General features: G+C 48.5%; 1 protein-coding gene across 4 annotated transcripts in view; it reads left to right on the top strand.

Moving 5' to 3' along the window:
- The window catches only part of ATG7 (autophagy related 7), a 1226522-nt gene that overhangs the window by 215911 nt on the left and 990343 nt on the right, over positions 1–20268 (top strand). For all 4 annotated transcript variants that reach the window (XR_013601115.1, XM_078661409.1, XM_078661411.1 and 1 more), the window contains exon 7: positions 16169–16285. Coding sequence is in view for 3 of the 4 variants with exons in the window: in XM_078661409.1 (XP_078517535.1) it covers positions 16169–16285 (117 nt within the window). In the remaining variant the exon portion in view is untranslated. The remainder of the gene's footprint in view (positions 1–16168; positions 16286–20268) is intronic.

Here is a 20268-nt window from a genome sequence, read left to right as displayed (position 1 = left end):
TAATCCCCCACTGAATTGGGGGACTGCCTGAAGAGGAGGGGCCGAGGATTGAGCAGGCCCGGGGCGGAGTCGCTTTTCCCCCGCGCATGCGCAGTAAAGCCCGGGGGTGTGGAAGTCGACGTCGTCCACCGCTGAGGAGAGCTGTGAGGAGGCGGCTTCGGCGAGTGGCTGGGACCGATCTGCGCGCCGAGGGACAGATCCGTGGTGGTGAGGAGTAGCCTGTTAAGCGGCTGTTCGCTGTGTTTAGCGCTTCGGTTTTGCTCCACAGGGGGCGGAAAGGTCGAGTGTGAGGAGAGAAGCGTCTACAAGGTACAGTGGGTGAGCGGAAGATCCGCCTGCTGGCCACCCTCACAAGTAAGCAGGGAGGAGAGAGGGGTGGCGAGGGAGAGCTGGTCAGGCCTCCTGATCGTCTGGCTTCCTCCACATACTGGGTGAAATTGAGAGAGAGAAGGAGGGGGGAGAGCCTGGAAAACGAGAGGCTTAACTACTAAACACTAACTGACTCAAGAAGCCTGGTTACCAGTGGGGTGCAAGGAGTATAAAGTCCTAATCAACCCCTGGCTCTTGATAATTAATGACAGCTTGCCCCCCCCCTCCCTCTGATGGAGTAGAGATTCTGAATAATCCAAGGAAGCTTGCTGGTGGCTATGTAAAGTTTGGTATATTTGTAACCCTCAGTGACTGTGTACTAGAAAGAGGGAGGGATTATTGGTACTGTGGGAGACGAGTATAGTGCACTGCATAGTAACCATACCCAATTTCTTCTGGAGTCTGACTAAATGCACTGTTGATGTTGATGATTAATTTAAGTTAACAAAACTGAGAGTGCTATTACTGACTTAATGACAAATGTACTGTATTGTTAAAACTAGCTGGTAAATTGCTTAGCAGTTTAAAAGTATTTGCTCTTTCCAAGACAACCTGAAATGTATTAAGTGGTGTATTCTAAAAGCAAAAGAACAAAGATATTATTTTTATAAAGCAGTACTTATTTTCCTATAATTTGGTGTAGTGTTGTTTTTGTGTGCTATTGCGTGGTTTTACTCTTGGGTGGTCTGCAACCTTCACACTGTGCCTCTAGAATTGCATGTCTTACCCCTAGGCCAGGCTACCCTAGGTGACCTGGCATCTCAGGTTCTAACATTTGGTGCCTAGCGGTGGGATACTGACTTGGTTGCAGCTACTCATTGGTAATTCAACGCAATACACTGACCTACACCAGGAGTTTTCTCCTTGCGGCCCTCCTAATTTGAATTTTGTTTTTTCTAAATTTATTTCTGGTGGTGGGTGGAGGTTAGCCTCAGGTCACTTCTTGGTTTTCTCCTGTGAGTTGATTCTATCCCATAGCGAAAGATGGAATTGAATTTTAAAGAGCTGGAAGCCAATACTGTGGCCCAACTCAGAGATTGGTGTCAGCATCAAGGGGTATTTTTTAATAAAGGTGCCAAGAAAGGAGAGTTGCTGACAAGCATAAGGGCATGGGTGGAAGCTCATTTAAGGGAGGAACCAGAAACTGAAGAGGGTGACGGGGACACTGTCCCTGAGGCTGCATTGTTGAACCAAGTGGGAAGTGGGAATCTGCTGACAGGTCCCAGGATACCTTCAAGGGCAAGCAGCAGCGTCTCAGACAGGGGTTTAACTGAAGCCGAGCTAGAAGATAGGAGGGAGGAGAGGAGAATGAAGTTGGAATTAGCTAGGATGGATATGGAAAGGGAGGAAAGGAGGTTAGCTCATGAGCGAACCATCAAGGAGATGGACCTACAAGCCGTACTAAGAAGGCCTCCCAATCCTGATAATGGTGGCAGCGAAAATAAAGTGAACACCAGGGAATCCAGACCCTATTTACCCAAAGATGTCATCGCTAGTTACACCCCAGGTGATGACATTGCCAAATGGTTGGCCGCCTACGAAGTTTCTTTAAGGGCTCACGGGATCTTAGAAACTCACTGGGGAGGTGGGCTGTATAAATACATGCCACCTGCTGGCAGAGACACCTTGTTGGCTCTGGAGCAGGATGAGCAAACCCACTACCCTGCAATGAAGGTGGCACTGGTGAAAAAGTTTGGACTTACCCCTGAAAGGTACAGACAGAAATTCAGGGGAAGTCACAAACTGAGTACCCAGAATTGGGTAGACTTTTTAGACTACGCCAAGAAAGCTTTGGAGGGTTGGGTCAAGGGCAGCGAGGTGAAAGATTATGAGGGGCTGTACAATCTATTTTTGAAAGAACACCTCCTCGAGAAATGTTTTCCCGAGTAACGCCAACACCTGGTGGACAGCAAGCTGACCGATCCCCGGAAGCTTGCAGAGGAGGCGGACACTTGGGCAAGTACCCGGGTGTCCTCAAAGGGGACTGGAGGGGATTCTCAAAAAGCCGGACAGGGCGCCCCCCAGAAGAAGGAGGGAGGAGATAAAAAGGAGTTCTCCAAAGGTCCCCAAAATAATTTCCAAGGTAAGGGAGCAGGTTTCACCCCTAGGGCAAACCCGCCCAGAAACCCTAATCCTGGCCAAAGCCAGCATCCAAGGGTTCTCCACTGTTTTGAATGTGGTGGTGTTGGACATTATAAGGGAGATGTCAGATGCCCAAAGAGACCACCCCCTCCCACCGGAGGAAAGTCACCGGGAGTAGCTAGTGTAGCGCTCGGGGAGGAGTTGCCCTTAGATAAGGGGGGTGAGTGGGCGGGTGTCACCTTAGTGTCCCTGGGAGAGCGGGAGATGGTTCCAAAGATCCAGGTGCCCCCAAATACTGCAAAGTATGGGCAATGGGTTACCATCAATGGCCAAAGAGGGGAGGCTCTGAGAGATACAGGAGCCAGTATGACCATGGTGAGAAGTCAACTGGTGTCTCCAGAGCAGGTTGTTCCTAATGTACTCCACCCCGCCGCGATGGCTGACGGCAGAATGGGCCACTATCCAGTGGCTGAGGTTCCCTTTGAGTGGGAAGGGGTTGCAGGTTCACTTCGAGTTGCCGTAAGCCCTGCCGTGCCAGTTGATTGTCTGTTGGGGAATGACATGGAGCACAACACTTGGAGAGAGGTGGAATACCGGACGCATTCTGCGATGCTGGGTACACCTAACTGGGCCTGTGTAAGCACACGGTCTGCGACTGCCCGGAGAGGGAGTTCGCCTGGGTTGGAGCCTGGAACAATGGCCCAACCCGCTGCCAAAAAGGGACAGAATCGGAGACAGGGACAGCCTGCTTCGGCTTCCACGCCCCATGTGACAGATCGGCCACCTGCGGTGGTAGGCCAGGAGTCCATGGAGGGGGGAGTAGACTCTTTGGAGGATTTACCCATCCCTGCTGAATGGCATGTGGAGGGAGGTCCTACCAGAGAAGAATTCTGTAAGGGGCAGAGGGAGTGCCCTACCCTTGAGGGACTGAGGCGTCAGGCTGAAGCCCAGGCAGCAGGTGATGCTACGGGACACCACCATATTTACTGGGAGGATGGCCTCCTCTACAGTGAACCTAAGGTACCTCTACCTGGCTCATCAAGGGCCTTGGTGGTCCTGCAGCAATACCGAGCCTTTCTGCTGGAATTGGCTCATGCGATACCACTGGCAGGACACTTAGGCCAGGACAAGACCTTTGCACGGCTTGTCCTCCACTTCTACTGGCCTCAGATGAAAGTGGCGTCCAATACATACTGTAGGACATGTGTATCCTGCCAGGCTAGTGGGAAAACAGGGGTGAAGCTAAAGGCTTCCCTGGAACCACTTCCTGTCGTTAGCACCCCCTTTGAAAGGGTGGGCATCGACATTGTAGGGCCATTGGATCCACCAACAACAGCTGGTCACAGGTTCATCCTGGTTCTGGTGGATCATGCCACACGGTACCCAGAGGCCATCCCTCTGAGGACTGTTACTGCACCTGTGGTGGCTAGGGCCCTGATGGGAATCTTTACCCGGGTAGGATTTCCCAAGGAGGTTGTGTCTGACAGGGGGACCAACTTCCTGTCAGCTTACATGCGGACAATGTGGAAGGAGTGTGGAGTGACTTACCGGTTCACCACTCCTTATCACCCCCAGTCCAATGGACTGGTTGAGAGGTTTAATAAGACCCTGAAGGGCATGATAAGAAGTCTGCCGGAGAGCTTACGGAGGAAGTGGGACGTTCTCCTACCTTGCTTGCTGTTCTCTTACAGAGAGGTGCCGCAAAAGGGAGTGGGTTTCAGCCCTTTTGAATTGTTGTATGGGCACCCTGTGCGTGGGCCTCTCAGCCTGGTGAAGGATGGATGGGAGAAGTCCCCCAGAAAACCTCCCCAGGATGTGGTGAGCTACATGCTGGCCTTCAGAAGCCAGATGGCCAAGTTGTGGAAGCAGGCTGCTGACAACTTGGAGGCCAGTCAGGCAGTCATGAAGGAATGGTACGACCAAAATGCTCACCCGGTGGAGTTGGAGCCTGGCCAGAAAGTATGGGTGATGGAACCTGGAGAGCTAAGTGCCCTTCAAGATCGTTGGACAGGCCCATTTGAGGTGTTGGAGAAGAAGGGTAAGGCCACTTACTTGGTGGATCTTAAGACCCCGCGGCAGCCCTTACGGGTGCTGCATGCCAATCGCCTCAAACCCCACCATGAGAGGCCAGAGGTCATCCTGATGTTGGTGACTGATGGTGCTGAGGAAGCAGAAAGCGAGCCTCTCCCAGATCTCTTTTCATGCCAAGAGAAGGATGGGTCGGTGGAGGGAGTGATTCTCTCCCCATCCCTAACTCCTGAGCAACGAGAGGATTGCCGCCAGGTATTGGGGCAGTACTCTTCGCTGTTCTCCCTTGTCCCGGGAAGAACCCACCTGTGTACCCATGATGTGGACACAGGAGACAGCCCCCCCGTGAAGTCCAAGACCTACAGGCTGTCGGACAAGGTGAAGGCTAGCATCCATGGCGAAGTTGCCAAGATGTTGGAGCTAGGAGTGATAGAACCTTCCAGCAGCCCTTGGTCCAGTCCGGTGGTGCTAGTCCCAAAAGCCGCCCCACCGGGCACCACACCAGAACTGAGGTTCTGTGTGGATTACCGAGGACTGAACTCAGTTACAAAGACTGATGCTCATCCAATCCCTAGGGCGGATGAGTTAATTGACCGGCTAGGAGCTGCCCAATACCTAAGTACCATTGACCTCACTTCAGGGTACTGGCAGATCTCCTTGACAGATGGAGCAAAGGAAAGGTCAGCCTTCTCCACGCCTGAGGGACACTTCCAGTTCTGTGTGATGCCCTTTGGGCTCAAGAACGCCCCTGCCACATTTCAGCGACTGGTGAACCAGGTCCTCTCTGGAATGGAGAGTTTCTCTGCTGCTTACCTGGATGACATTGCTGTCTTCAGTAGCAGTTGGGAGGACCATTTGCAACATTTGCAAGCAGTTCTCCAGGCTCTGAAACAAGCTGGATTGACCATCAAAGCCAGCAAATGCCAGATTGGGCAGGGGTCGGTTGTGTACCTTGGACACTTGGTGGGTAGGGGGTCAGTGCAGCCCCTGCAGGCGAAGATTGAGGCAATCATGGCCTGGGAATCCCCCAAGACACAGACTGAGGTCCGAGCTTTCCTGGGCCTCACAGGTTACTACCGTCGCTTTGTGAAGGGGTATGGCACTATTGTAGCGCCCCTCACAGAGCTCACCTCCAGGAAACAACCTCGACGGGTAGTTTGGACAAAGGCTTGTCAGCAAGCCTTTGAAAAGTTGAAGCAGGCAATGTGTGAAGCACCGGTCCTGAAGGCTCCCGATTTCTCCAAGGAGTTCATTGTCCAAACAGATGCATCCGAACATGGCATTGGGGCAGTGTTATCGCAACTAAATGAAGAGGGCCTGGATCAGCCTGTAGTCTTCTTATCCAGGAGACTGCTTCCCCGGGAACAGAAGTGGAGTGCAATTGAGAGGGAAGCTTTTGCGGTGGTGTGGGCTCTGTAGAAGCTGCGGCCATACCTCTTTGGCTCGCACTTCCTGGTTCAGACTGACCACCGCCCCCTTCGTTGGCTGATGCAAATGAAGGGGGAAAATCCCAAGCTGTTGAGGTGGTCTATCTCCCTACAGGGAATGGACTTCCGGGTGGAACACCGGCCTGGAGTGGACCACGCCAATGCAGACGGTCTCTCCAGGTATTTCCGCCTTAGTGAAGAGGACTCCCAAGGGGTTGGGTAGTTCTCCCCACTTTCAGCTGGGGGGGACGCGTGTTAGACCTGTCTGGATTTTTTGCGTAGTCCCTCCTCATTATTCTTTATTTTGTCCCCTTTTTGCCCCTCATACCCTTAATAATTTTTGTGTCTACTACTTTTTATAGGTGTTGGTCAAGGGGATAGGAGTTCTTTTTCCCCCCCATAATCTTTTACCTCAGGCCCAGAGGCCTGTTCTGACAGGGAAAGTTGGAGCCACAAAATGGTGGCTACCAACTGCCCTAACTGCCAAGTCCAGAACTTACCCATAGAACAGCATAGGGCATTCCAGAACCTTCTGGTCCATTCTGGACCACTGAAGGGCAGCCTATAAAAGGCGGAATGCGGGGCAGCCATTTTGTCTACCTGTGAGAGTCAGCTGGAGGACAGGCTATCCTGGCAGGTGGGAGGAGACTAGTGTAAGGGTTGAACTCCTGGACTGGGAAGCAGCCTAATAATTCCACTTCTCTATTTCTCCTGTGGGTTCCTTGTCTTGTCCCCGCTGTGGAAGTTTAAGGGAGACCCTGGGCGCCTGACTGACCCCTAGCTTCAAAATAGTGGGGTGTAAGTAGGAGAAGGAGACTGCAGCGCTGTGGAGCGCAGTCCTCTGCCCAGTGGTGGGGAACTGGACTAAAGTGGGCTCCTGTTAACTGTCCAGTGAGAAGGACTGGGGTCCTAGAGTGGAAAAAGTGCCCTGTGGCTTCATCCTGTGGAAGCCCCTTTGATCCCCCCCTTCCCTGTTGAGGGCAAGAAGTAAGCTTTTGACCTGGGTGGCACTGGGCACCTCTTACCTGTGTCAGGACTGGCAGGGAGCCGACACTTTATTAATTGACCAGGTGTTGGAGACTGGAGGAAGATTCCCTTGAGCCTGGGCAGCCTTGTGAGGCCAGCGCCGTAAACGGGACCCCGGGGGCACCTGTCGTGCTCTGTGTCGGCGTCTGGTGAATCCAGGAGTGAGAGTGAGCGCAGTGCTCTTGCCCGGCGCCAGCGCGCTAATCCCCCAATGAATTGGGGGACTGCCTGAAGAGGAGGGGCCGAGGATTGAGCAGGCCCGGGGCGGAGTCACTTTTCCCCCGCGCATGCGCAGTAAAGCCCGGGGGTGTGGAAGTCGACGTCGTCCACCGCTGAGGAGAGCTGTGAGGAGGCGGCTTCGGCGAGTGGCTGGGACCGATCTGCGCGCCGAGGGACAGATCCGTGGTGGTGAGGAGTAGCCTGTTAAGCGGCTGTTCGCTGTGTTTAGCGCTTCGGTTTTGCTCCACAGGGGGCGGAAAGGTCGAGTGTGAGGAGAGAAGCGTCTACAAGGTACAGTGGGTGAGCGGAAGATCCGCCTGCTGGCCACCCTCACAAGTAAGCAGGGGGGAGTGAGGGGTGGCGAGGGAGAGCTGGTCAGGCCTCCTGATCGTCTGGCTTCCTCCCCATACTGGGTGAAATTGAGAGAGAGAAGGAGGGGGGAGAGCCTGGAAAACGAGAGGCTTAACTACTAAACACTAACTGACTCAAGAAGCCTGGTTACCAGTGGGGTGCAAGGAGTAATCAACCCCTGGCTCTTGATAATTAATGACAGCTTGCCCCCCCCCCCTCCCTCTGATGGAGTAGAGATTCTGAATAATCCAAGGAAGCTTGCTGGTGGCTATGTAAAGTTTGGTATATTTGTAACCCTCAGTGACTGTGTACTAGAAAGAGGGAGGGATTATTGGTACTGTGGGAGACGAGTATAGTGCACTGCATAGTAACCATACCCAATTTCTTCTGGAGTCTGACTAAATGCACTGTGGATGTTGATGATTAATTTAAGTTAACAAAACTGAGAGTGCTATTACTGACTTAATGACAAATGTACTGTATTGTTAAAACTAGCTGGTAAATTGCTTAGCAGTTTAAAAGTATTTGCTCTTTCCAAGACAACCTGAAATGTATTAAGTGGTGTATTCTAAAAGCAAAAGAACAAAGATATTATTTTTATAAAGCAGTACTTATTTTCCTATAATTTGGTGTAGTGTTGTTTTTGTGTGCTATTGCGTGGTTTTACTCTTGGGTGGTCTGCAACCTTCACACTGTGCCTCTAGAATTGCATGTCTTACCCCTAGGCCAGGCTACCCTAGGTGACCTGGCATCTCAGGTTCTAACAGTGTGGCATAGCGGCCAGAGCAGCCGCCTTTAGATCTGAGGAACTGCTTTCGAATCTCCGTGCCAACTCAACATGCTGTGGCTCTGGGCAAATCACTTTATCTCTCCGTGCGCAAAGATCCAAAAATGAATGACGTGTGTGAGGAAACTGAATAGTGCAACTGGTGCTCATGTAACATGTGGAAATAAGCAACAAAGTGAAAACATGCGCAGATAAAGGTTGGATGGAAAAAAAAAAGGGTACCTTAAGCACAGCGCAAGGGGTGGAGGGGCGCTATTTAAGAGCAATCCATCTGTACTTGGTCCATGCGCTGGATAAGAAACAGGAAGTGACGCCCAGCCTGCACTAGCCAATTAGGAGACAGCAAAAAAGAGTGACACTGAAGTGATTGAATAGTAAGCAATGGCAGGCTCGAAGCCCTTTATTATAAACAACAAGTCTCGCAAGCAAGAGCTCATTCGCTAGCGCAGGCTCACCTAGGCTGGGCCTAAGAACACTTTAGATCTACCTTATTCCGAGAAGGTCTTAATGAAAATAATCTTGTTTATAATAACTTTACACAAAGAAATGTATTTGAGATGCTTTATTGTTTAAACAGTCTGATTATACATTTGACCAACTGGAAACAAAATTTCAAGTAAGTACAGAACTGTTACACAGGAAAGGTTTAAAGTCTAATTGGTATAAAACGTTGCGTGTTGTCGTTTTTTGGGAAGTCTTGAGGGAACGTCATACCAAAGTCTGAGTTACTACTTATCTCTGACTATGCCTGACCTTATGCAGATTGAATGGAAGCTCTGATTGAAGTATAACTGAACCGAAGTCCATCGGGTTTAATGCCCTTCTAGTTGCTCTCCATCGCCATTAAACACACTTCATTGCTGTCAGGAGGCATGTGTAGGAAGTTGACAGTGTTCATTTATGTACTTATCTAGTCATTAGATAGCCCTGGCTGTGCGTTTTGTTCTGCTTCCACAATTTCCTTGGCAGTTCATGATGCATATAGATTAATCAAGATTGTCCATATGGGTTCTCAATTTGCATAATTGTGATGAACAGGCCAAATTAATCGCGTGCCTTTCTAATACTTCTTGAAAAGGTCGCTCTATGTGTTTAGGAAAGTACTTTGACCTTCCTTCACTCTGCTTGTAGGGCTTATGTAGCTTTCTGTTGTACTTTTCGCACCAGGGCTTCTTTGATGTCGATTTTGCAAGCCTTGGATCCATAGTGCTCGATTAAAACAATGTAAATTGAATCCCATTAGTTAGAATTAGGTTTTCATTTTTGGGAATTCACAAAGGCTTCAAGGATTGCGACTGGAAAGCTGCGATAGTCACAGTGCTAATAGAAAACATTTGAGAATTTTTATTTATTTACAAGCAAATGTAATTCTGTACACTTTGTACAGTAGTGCCTGAGGAGATGTCTCGCAAGATGCAGATAGTGGTTTTTTTTGCAGATGAAAAATATGTTTCCGAATTGGGGAATTCATTGCTTCCTGCGCTTGACTGGAGTCTTTATTCACCCATTTCGAGAGTCGATGTGTGCCGAGAATATATTTGAATGTTCTCAAACGTGGTTGTTCCAAAACGTTCTGGGTATTTCTCCCCTTAAATGACCACTTCCCCCATTTCTGGGCCAAGATTTACTCACATGAATAAAAAAAACTTGCGTAAGACTATCTTACATATGAAAAAAGGCTTTTATGAGAGCAGAACCACTTTTGTAATTCACAAAAGTTGATGTTCTGCTCCTCTGAGCTTTCTCTAACATGAAGGTGTGTGAGTAAATCTCCTGCGCATTGGGCATAGACTTTGCAATTTGCGAACACTCACAAGCATACACATTTGTGGGTATTCACAAACCATATACTGAAACTTCCACCCTTGAAATCTTTGGGATATACTCTTTATGGGGTAGGAATGGAGCCTTTTCCCGAGAAGGGAGGGACTATCCCATAAAAATAGAAACAGAGAAACTCCTCAATGAGAGTAACATTTACCCTGTGGAGTTAAAGAAAAAAAAGTTATAAAAGTGAGTTGACACTTGCTCTGTGGGTTCTATCTCATGCGAAACATTCTGATGAGTTTTTCCATGTTAGAAAAAGAAATTCACAAAAATGTTCCTAGATTATTCATAGCATGCAGCAACTGATACAGGACTCAGGTTTCACATGGTTCAGTTAAGTGCATCAACAGCCTTAAAAAATCTCTATTGAGTCTCCTTGTTTCTTGCCTATGTAATGCAGTTTCCATGCTTGTTTAATTGTCTTTCGAAGTGAAACCTGTTGGAACATTGTTTCTTTACATGCATAAACTACCCAGATCCGACGTGGTCTATGGGTCCTACTCCTGTTTTTGTTTCCACTACTTTGTGGTGGTCATGTGGAGGGCGAATTTTCGACCACCAGCCACCCACCTTAGCGGTTAAAACCAACTTCCTGACCGGAATGCTCCAACGGGGGAAATCTCTGCTAAGCCCCTCCTACCTTTTAACAAGGCACTCACTGATAACTCTGCGGGGCGCCTGGGCCAAAACTTGCTCTGGGTGCCCAGTACATCACAAAATGTTTGGAAACCACTAAACTACCCCGGGTGACCCCTCATTTTTGTCTCTCCATCCCTCTCCTAAGAGCTTTGCAGTGTGGGCATCTACAAGCCGGACTAGCCTAAATATTTTTCCATCTACTTCACCCAATATGGGATCCAAAAGAGTGGAGACCTTCAAATTCCAAGAAGCTCTATCCCCCAGCCTCACTCAGCCATAAGAGTGATATTCTCCCTGCCTCCCAGCGATGTGGGTATCCATCTGCTGTGTGCTGCTCAGCCCCCCCTACGACTCCATGTGCCTGCTGCCAGAGGCTCCTTTTGGGGTCTCCACTGATTTCTTCTGGCTGTCCGGCTTGCTGAGGGCCTGCCCTGAATTATCCTTTCTTGATGAGTCCCACAAACCTTGCTGGTCTGCAATTAAGCATCGTTTCCAGCAACACGTCTGTTGCATTTGTCAAGGCTTGTTGGTGGTCCTGCTGGCCACTGATCCTCCTGCATTCTCCAATTGGCTTGGCACAGCTCGTAGACGGCTGGTGTGGTCCTGCACCGCTTCCTCTGCTCCACTGCTGCATCTTCAAGATCTCTGTGCTACAGCAAAGTACCTCCTACAAGGTCTGGCATCATGCTCCTGCTCCTCCTGGACACCTCCTGGTGGTTTGGATTCTGTCCCCTCTTTTTGCAAGTACTCCTCATCCGGAATCCACATCTGGGTTCCACTGACCTGGTCTATGAGACTCTGTAGCAGCTGGATAGCCGATGTTTGCAATGTACTGCATAAGATTTGCATGTTTCGTACTTGTCATTAGTCTGCACAATGCTGAATCTCATCTAAGTGTTTATTTGCATTTAAAATTCTGTATCCAATAGAGACGTGTAGCCGCAGATTCCTTGCCTTAGAATATTCCCCAGGCATCACACTAGATCTGGAAAATCATGAGCCGTATCTCTGCGTGCTGGCGGATTGTTTTATTCGGCTCAGTGCGTCGGTGCCAGAACTGACATGCATGGTGACTATATAGGCGCTACCCCAGTGTGCTAACTTGAATTCTTCTTTACTTTCAGTGCAGATCAATAGAGAGCTATCTCTGTCTACTTTTTGGATGAGTTTTATGATAATTTGTTGAATTCTTTTGAGACATATTCGCCCAATGGGCTAGGGATGTCACTGAAAAAATCAGTGGGGTTTAAACCGTTGTTCCTGTCACTGGCAGATAACTGTAAGAGACCCACATCTGGTGTGGCTCTGGTGCCTGGATCCGGGCCACAACTCAGTGGCATGTGAAGACTGTCGTGCCATGAATCTCATGGCACTTCAGGAGCAATCCCTGAAGCTCCTGGTGCCTGATGCCTGTCGACTCCGCAACACTCTAGGTCCCGATCGTGTCCTGGGCCTTTTCCAGGGGCTCGTCATCATGTTCAAAGTTGTTGGGTAAGTGACACAAGAAATTGAAAAAAATCTAAGATGTTGAACAGCTCTTCGACTTCCCCTGCACCAGTTCAAGTCATTGGACGAGGCTTAGGAGCAATGTCTACTTCAAAAAAGCATTATCCCTGTCAGTTCTTTTTATACATTCAGTAGTTACTCTACCAAAGACACAAGAGTCACCTGTTTAGTGTTACAGCGGACTCACTCAACATTTGGGCAAGAGACAGACAGGCAGACTTAAACATTAGATTTCGGGTCACACTACATGTTACAAACACTTCCAAAGATATATTTAAAAACTTTTTATTCATTAAAATGAATCTTGTACCTAGGACCTCCCTAATGGTTACAGTCTAATTCACAGTTAAAAATCACTTTAGATACATTTAATACATAAATCCTTTCAGAAATTTAAAAACATGTCACAATTTAAAAACGTATACCTAGGAGAGAAGTCCAATTAAATAAGGTATAGACTTTCACAACATCGGGAAGTGAGTTGTTGAAGGGCACCTAGGACTATGAAAATAACAAGACACAGCCTACTAGATTGTATGAGATTGTAACAAGAAACTTTTAAGTCCTGATGAAGGTGGAAACAAATGCACACCGAAACGCCGCATCGACTGTTTTTAAATTGTGACTGTTTTTAAATTGCTGAAAGGATTTATGTATAAAAAGAACTGACAGGTATAACGCTTTTTTGAAGTTTACATTTAGCCCCTCCCTGTATAACATATAGGGGTAGCTTCCTCGTGTTTTTGGTTAGGAGCAATGTCTCCACTCTATGTTCCACTCCCACTCATCAGTCGCTGAGCCTATGATTGTCTTCAATCTCCACCTCTCCGAATTTTCCTGAGTCAGAGCACCCCCCAGCCAGAAGGAAATTTTATGAGGCCATTCACCTAATATTTGGGTTGGCATTACCTGTGGTTCGCAGTGGGCCACAAGCACTTTTGCAGTGTACCCCTTTGGCCTCATCAGCGCCCCTCTGTATTCACCAAGATGATGGTGGTGGTTGCAGTCTATCTGCGGAGGTCAGGGTTCCAGTCTTCCCCTATCTCAATGACTCGATGTTGAAGGTGGCCTCGCCCAAGCAGTCTTCTCCAAATTGTGGCGGGCCTGCTGCATTTTCTGTGGTTCACTGTCAGCGTGCCAAAGTCACCCGGACTCCTTTTCAGATACTCCCTTTCATGGGAGCTGTTCTTGACACAGTGCAGTTTTGACCCTATCCCCTGGAGCAGAAAGTCCAGGATATTCAGACTATGGATCTGATGTTTCAGCCTCTATCATGGAATTCACTGAGACTGGCACTGAGGCTGTTGGCCAGCATGGCCTCCTGCATTCTGCTGGTAACACATTCCCGTTGCCCTATGCAGGGCTTGGTAAAGGGACTTTTAAGTCCTTGTGGTTGCACCATCAGTAGAATTGCTTCAACCTGGTCCAGATTTTGGAGGGAACTGCAAAAAAACTGCTATGGTTGTTGACGAACTAAAATTGGGTCAGGGGCAGACCCTCTACCTTCTCCAAACCAGAACTTACTATGATGACAGATGCATCACTCCTGGGTTGGGGCGGCCCTCTGGAAAAGGTGGAGATCACAGGACTTCGATCACCGGCAGAGTCTGAGCTCTTTTTCAGCCTGTTGGAGTTGAGAGTAACTCGTCTGGCATTAAAAGCCTTTCATGAAGAGAAGGCTGATTTAGGTGTTCATGGACAACACCACCTCCATGTTGTATTGCAACAAACAGGGTATGGTAGTGTCGTGGACCCTGTGTCAAATAGCCTTGCGTTTCTGGAAATGACTGGAACTTCAGTACAATTCAGCATCTAGTGCGGTCCCTGGATGCCAGAGTGGAAAAACTCAGCTGTCGTTGCTTAGCTTATCACTAATGGTATCTCTATCCGTAGGTGTTTCAAGGTCTCTTCAGAAATTGAGGATAAGCTTGGTTAGATCTATTCACCACTGCAGAGAATATGCAGTATTAGCACATCTGCGCACTGGAATTTCCATTTCCAAATCGGCTCTCGCTCCGAGGTGCCTCCAGTCTTGAGTGAAGCTCAGGCCTCCTGAACGCCTTTCCACCAATACCACTCCTACCCATAGTTCTCAAGATGTTCAGGAACGACCAGGCTGATCAGGAACGACACAGTCATTCTTGTGGCTATGGATTGGGCACAGAGAGAATTGTATCCCAATCTCCTGAGAATGAGCCAGTCTTCCAATCAGTCTGCCAATATGTTGGCCCCTTCCTGCACCCTTGTCCGAGTGTTATTTGTTCTTTCATTAGGCCAGGAAGGCTTTGCTTAGTGGACATTTTAGCAGTATATTTTTGGCCATATCTGTTTTCTTGTCTGGATCAGCACTCCCTGTTCAAGTCACCTGTTGTGACCCAGTTGGTTTTGAGTTTTTTGATGTGCTCACTATTAGAGACTATGCATAGTTGCCCTCTGCGTCTCTTGATCATCAAATTCTAGTGGCTCTGACATCGGCCAAGAGGGTTAGCGTACTGCAGTCATTCTCTATGCACCCTCCTTGCATGACTTTTTTCTCATATAAACTTGTTCTGTGAACATGTGCCTCTTTCTTCTGAGAGTAGTAACACCCTTTCACATAGGTCAGACCATCACATTACTGACCTTACTTGCTCCGCCTTACCCTTTCAAAGAAGAGGAGAGACTGCACCAGGTTGACCCCTATAGTCTATATTCATCGTACCAAAGGGTTTTGGGTGGTCAATAAAATTTTCATTGAGGGAAAGAAATGAAATGCCGTACAGAAACAAACCATCTCAAGATGAATTGTGATCTGCAATGAAATCTGCTTCATTCTGGTAAAGTAGCAACTCCCTGAGGACTTGCGCCCTCATTGCACCAGAGCCATCGCTGCTGCCACTGCATTAGCTTGAGGAGTTCCTGTCCCCAACATCTGTCAGGTTGTGTTGTTGGCACTCCGCAAATGTTTACCAAGAACTACTTGTTGGACAGTAAGGTCCATTGTCATGTGCAGTTTGCCCATTCGGTCCTCCAAGACTTCTGGTCTAAATGCATTCGCTGACCAACCTCCGGCGCGGTATTGCTTGGGCATCTATTCTAAGGTAATAATTCTGCGGCTGAAATCTCTATTGGATGAACAAGTTAAAAACCTTTGGTAACGCTTTAACTGGTAGAGACTCCATCTAGTTGCAGATTCCTAACTGGCCCTCCCACCTCCCCACTCTGTGATTGGATTTCTTTCCATATGGTGACCCTTGTAGGCCCTTAGTGTATGCACATTTGTCCATCAGCATTCTGTCATGGCTCCATGCTTCTGTTGGGGAAATGTCACAAAAAGAAACTGACATCAGTACGCTGGGGTCTCCGCCATATAGGGACTGGACAGGTCACTTCTGGTGCGGACAACGCTGATGCATAGCCAATCGATGCCCCCAGCCAGCGCGCAGAGCTACTGCTAAAGATTTTCTGGATCCAGTCTGACTCCTGGGGAATATTGTAAGGTAAGTAATCTTTGGCTAAATAGAGTCTCTACCAGATAAGGCGTTACCAAAGGTAAGTAACTTGTTAGTTTTGCACACCTCAGTTGCAGAGCAGCTAGGTTTCCTAATGTTCATAATCATCTACGAGTGCCTTAAACCTACAGTATGACTTGTTACCATTTATTCCACTTGCTTTCATTAATAACAGCTGCTTACATGCCTCTACAGGTTGTTCTGCTTCCATGTAGGTGTTGTTCGATAGTACTCTGCTGCATTGTGTTTATATCTGCCTTGAGTAAAGGTTCTGTGTATTCTTTGTACATGCCTCTATTCATATATTTAAATAATACACATTCATGTATGTATATGTTGACAATATTGTTCACTGAACCTGCAGAAGAGTGGGTTGAATTGTGAGTGATTTAACATGTGTTCTCTTTTTCTGCCAGGATTTAAAGAAGTACCGTTTCTATTATTGGTTCTGCTACCCTGCGTTATGCCTTCCTGAAAGCATATCTCTTGTTCAGCAGCCTGTTAGTCTTGGAGACAAGTTTTCCAACAGTCAGGTATGTGGTTTTAAAAGTAACAGCAGCATTAGACTTTGAATATCCTTTAAAATACTGTGCTCCTCTCCACTGCGTCCTGATATTAACAATTCTATTCCCAAACCAACATGTTCTGTTTTATCGTAACAAAGACACCAAGAGCTATATGTGTCATAACCATTATCCCATTGCTCCACACCCACACCTTTATAAAGGCCCTTTGAATACAGAGTTGATAATTTAATGATGAACCACAAGCTATCACAGTTGTGCTGCTCATTAAAATGGTTAACAACCGGCCAATGCTCATCACATTTTCTGATTGCAGATGCTTGTTCCATAATGTGAACGCCTAATTGGTGCATGGTGCTTCCCACATACTGATGGCTACATGGGCATATACCTACTACAAATTCACTTCTGTAGTAAATGACGGATTCAAATTCAGAACCATTGTTATCAATAATATTCCTGAGCTTTCTTATTCCATGGTTGCATATATTATAGTCTTTACATTAATAAAATCAATTCTCATGAAGCCAAGTGCTTCTAATTTGTTTTAAACATTTGGTCACCCACACACTAATATTCTTTTCACAACAGTATGAAGTTCTGGGTAGTATGGACGAATGATTACTCAAACTACGGTCCGAAAGTAATAAATGCCCAGTTTCTATATCAACAACATTAAAATATTTCATTGAACTTGTCTGCAACATAATATTTGAAGTACAGTTCCTCTTGGCACAAATCAACTTGCAACTAGGAATCACATTTAGAGTACTATGTGAATGGCAACTAGATACATACAATACTGATTTGGTTAAAGTATACTGCCTAAACAATGAGACATTAAGTATGTCTGTCATGCATATCCCTAGGTCAGGATAACCTATTGCTTTATCTGATAATGCTTATGAATTTCAAACCCAGGGGACTATCATTAAGTATTGGGGTATATATCACTTTAGTTTACTCGCAAAAAATAAAAATATTGTCACTATATTTTATCCATATTTCTATTTCTTTTGTATAAAAGTCCAAGTGCCTGATTTAGAGTTTAGCAGACAGGTTACACCGGCGCAGATCCGGAGAGAGCAGTACCTATTGTAATTCTTTGACTGAGCTTTTTGAGCGACTTTTGTTGACGTCTATTTTGAGTCTATGACTCCTGGTGCACATAGGGATGGCCGACTTCAAGGCCTGCAGTTCCTGTACCCGACTGATGTCGGGTGCGGATCCGCATCGTGTGTGCCTCTTTTGCCTGGAGCGCGAACACGACCCCAAGTCGTGCTCCGACTGCAGGTCCATTGCTCTGAAGGCTTTGCGAGAGTGGTCCCGAAAGCTTCTTGAGTGCCGGCAGTCTGCACCGTGCCATTCGAGGACCCAGTCGCGGGGGGAGGTCGAGGGACCAGTCGTGGAGCCATCACCATTCGTCCAAGTCTTCAAAGTCTTCGCACTCTGGGTCAGTTAAGTCGAAGTACAAGAAGAAGTCGAAGAAGCTTTGTCGTTCTTCGACTTTTCCCCGTCGGTCAGCTGACTCAATGAGGGATGCGGGCAGTGCCACTCACGCGGCTCTGCGCGTGGAGCCCAAAGGGTCGACTCTGCCGTTCCCAACCTTCCCGGGATCCTGAGCGACTCCTGCCCAGCTCCGTACAGTTTACGAGGCGATGCTCGCCATCTTTGGGAAGCCCGACTCCACCGGCGCACCTTCGGGCCCCACGGACTCAGTTGGGGGACCTAAGCCTTCTCCGCCGGGGGCTCTGACCCCGGCACCACAGACCCCAGTTGGATCCAGGCCTGGATCTGGACCGGTGCCGGTTGACCTTATTACACCTTCAGATGCGCCGCTTCCGCCGGCACCGATTCCACTAACGATACTGGTCTCCATCCTGATGTGGACCCGGAGCCGGACCAGCGTTTTTGTGCCCCTGTTCACTCCTGGAGTCTTTTTTCGGCCAGATTGGCACCCAGAGGAAGAGGAGGACTGGGAGGGGTCAGGTGACCCTCTTACTGATCAGATAGAATCTGAACAGGACTGGAGAGAGGAACTGGGGGATGCCAGTGGTCTAGACACCTCACCTGACCTTGGCATGTTGTCTCTTCCTACCGTGGCGACGGAGGAGGGAGCGTCATACGTTGTGGTGTTGTGTAGGTCAGCCGAGGCCCTCAACCTCGAGCTTCCTATGGTGGCAGTCAGGACTAACCTCCTGACAGAGGTGCTTCAGCCGCCAGCGAGCTCTTCGGAGCCCCTGCTGCCGTTTAATGAGGCCCTTACAGACGTCCTTTTGGGAATTCGGTCCATGCCCAACACAGGGGCTCTAGTGGACAGGATGAGTGCCCAACACCACCGCCCAGCTCCAGGCGACCCCACTTTCATCTCCCAACACCCCACACCGTAGAGCTTGGTGGTCCAAGTCTCTACTTCCAAGAGCGCATTCCCTACCGCTCCACCGGAAAGGGGAAGGCAAGAAGCTGGATCATCTTGGGAAGATTTTATCTTCCGCCAGCTTGGGACTGCGGTCGGTAAACACCATGTCTTTTGGGCCGTTTTTCCCACTCCTTGTGGGATACGGCTGCACAGGTGTTGCCTCAGTGTCCGGAGGAGGCCCGGACAGTGCTCTTCCAGGCAATGACTGCCGGGAGGGATGCAGCGAAGTTTACCATCCGTTGTGGGCTGGATACCGACGTCTCTGGGCAGAATGATTTCCACGTCAGTGGCCCTTTGTCGCTACGCCTGGATGAGATCGACTGGCTTTTTGGGGGATGTCCAGAATACCCTCATGGACATGCCTTTTGATGGCCGTCGCCATTTTGGCGATAAAGCAGACAACGCTCTAGAGCGTTCCAAGGACTCACGAGCCACGGCCAAGTCCTTGGGCCTCTCCAGTCACCCTGTGCAGTTTGCTTTTCGGGTCTTTCGTTGCTACGGAAGGGGTGCTCCACTATGTCCTGCCCAGAGCCACAGGCTGCAGTCAATCTTCGGGCGGCTGCGGACATGGGAACCACCACCGTGGTTCAGGGGGCCAGCGGGCGAACCAGTCCACCACACCCCCCCCCCCCTCCCCTTCAGCAGCATCCTCCAAACCTTCCTAGTCTGACTTTTCAAGCCCATCAAACAGAATTGGGCGGCAGGATCCAACATCCTCTCCCCCACTAGCGCACCATCATGTCAGACAGATGGGTTTTGCAAATCGTCCAAAGGGGCTACACCCTCCCATTCGAGGCTACCCCTCCAGCCATACCACCTCAATTCCACCACATGTCGGAGTATCACCTGGGCCTTCTCTAACAAGAAGTTACGGCTCTCTTGGCCAAGGGAGCCATCAAGGGCATTCCTGTCCCAGACATAGGTCATGGTTGTTACTCCCATTACTTTCTGGTGCCCAAGAAAGACAAAGGCCTGCGTCCTATCTTGAATCTCACGAACGACAACTGCCTCCTCCAGAAGGAGAAGTTCAAGATGTTGACGCTCGCTCAGGTCTTGTCTGCCCTTGACTGGATGGTAGCGTTGGACTTGCAGGACGCTTATTTAAACATTTCCGAACTGATTTCTAGGGTTAAGGATGCCCTAGTTTTGTGCACCTGTGGTCAGTGTCTTGCATGGCTCGGGCGTTTCTGGCACAGAAAGACGTGTACAGAACTGACGTTAGCACACATGGGCAGCGTCTAAGTAGCTTCCGTGACGTCATTCCGGCAACCACGACGCCAATGACGGACGTGGAGCCATACAACGCCACCTTCCCAAGCGCAGAGGTACTGCTGACGAAAATCTTTCCGGATCCAGTCTGACTCCTGGGGGTAATTCTAAGATAAGGAATTTATAACTAACTAATGTTTCTTACAGATATATCATTACCAAAGGTAAGTAACTTTTTCTTTAAGTTGACTTCCCATTCTTTTATTAAAGCTTAATTTCCTTCTGCATAGTTTTGAAAATGTAAAATACTCTAGCTTTTATGGATAACATTGGGATGGAAATAGTTCTGAAAAGCAGCCGCCTT

Source organism: Lissotriton helveticus, chromosome 9 (assembly GCF_964261635.1).
Source record: "Lissotriton helveticus chromosome 9, aLisHel1.1, whole genome shotgun sequence".
Classification (NCBI taxonomy): domain Eukaryota; kingdom Metazoa; phylum Chordata; class Amphibia; order Caudata; family Salamandridae; genus Lissotriton; species Lissotriton helveticus.
The sequence above is the reverse complement of the archived record's forward strand: the minus strand, read 5'-3'. Positions and strand labels throughout refer to the sequence as shown.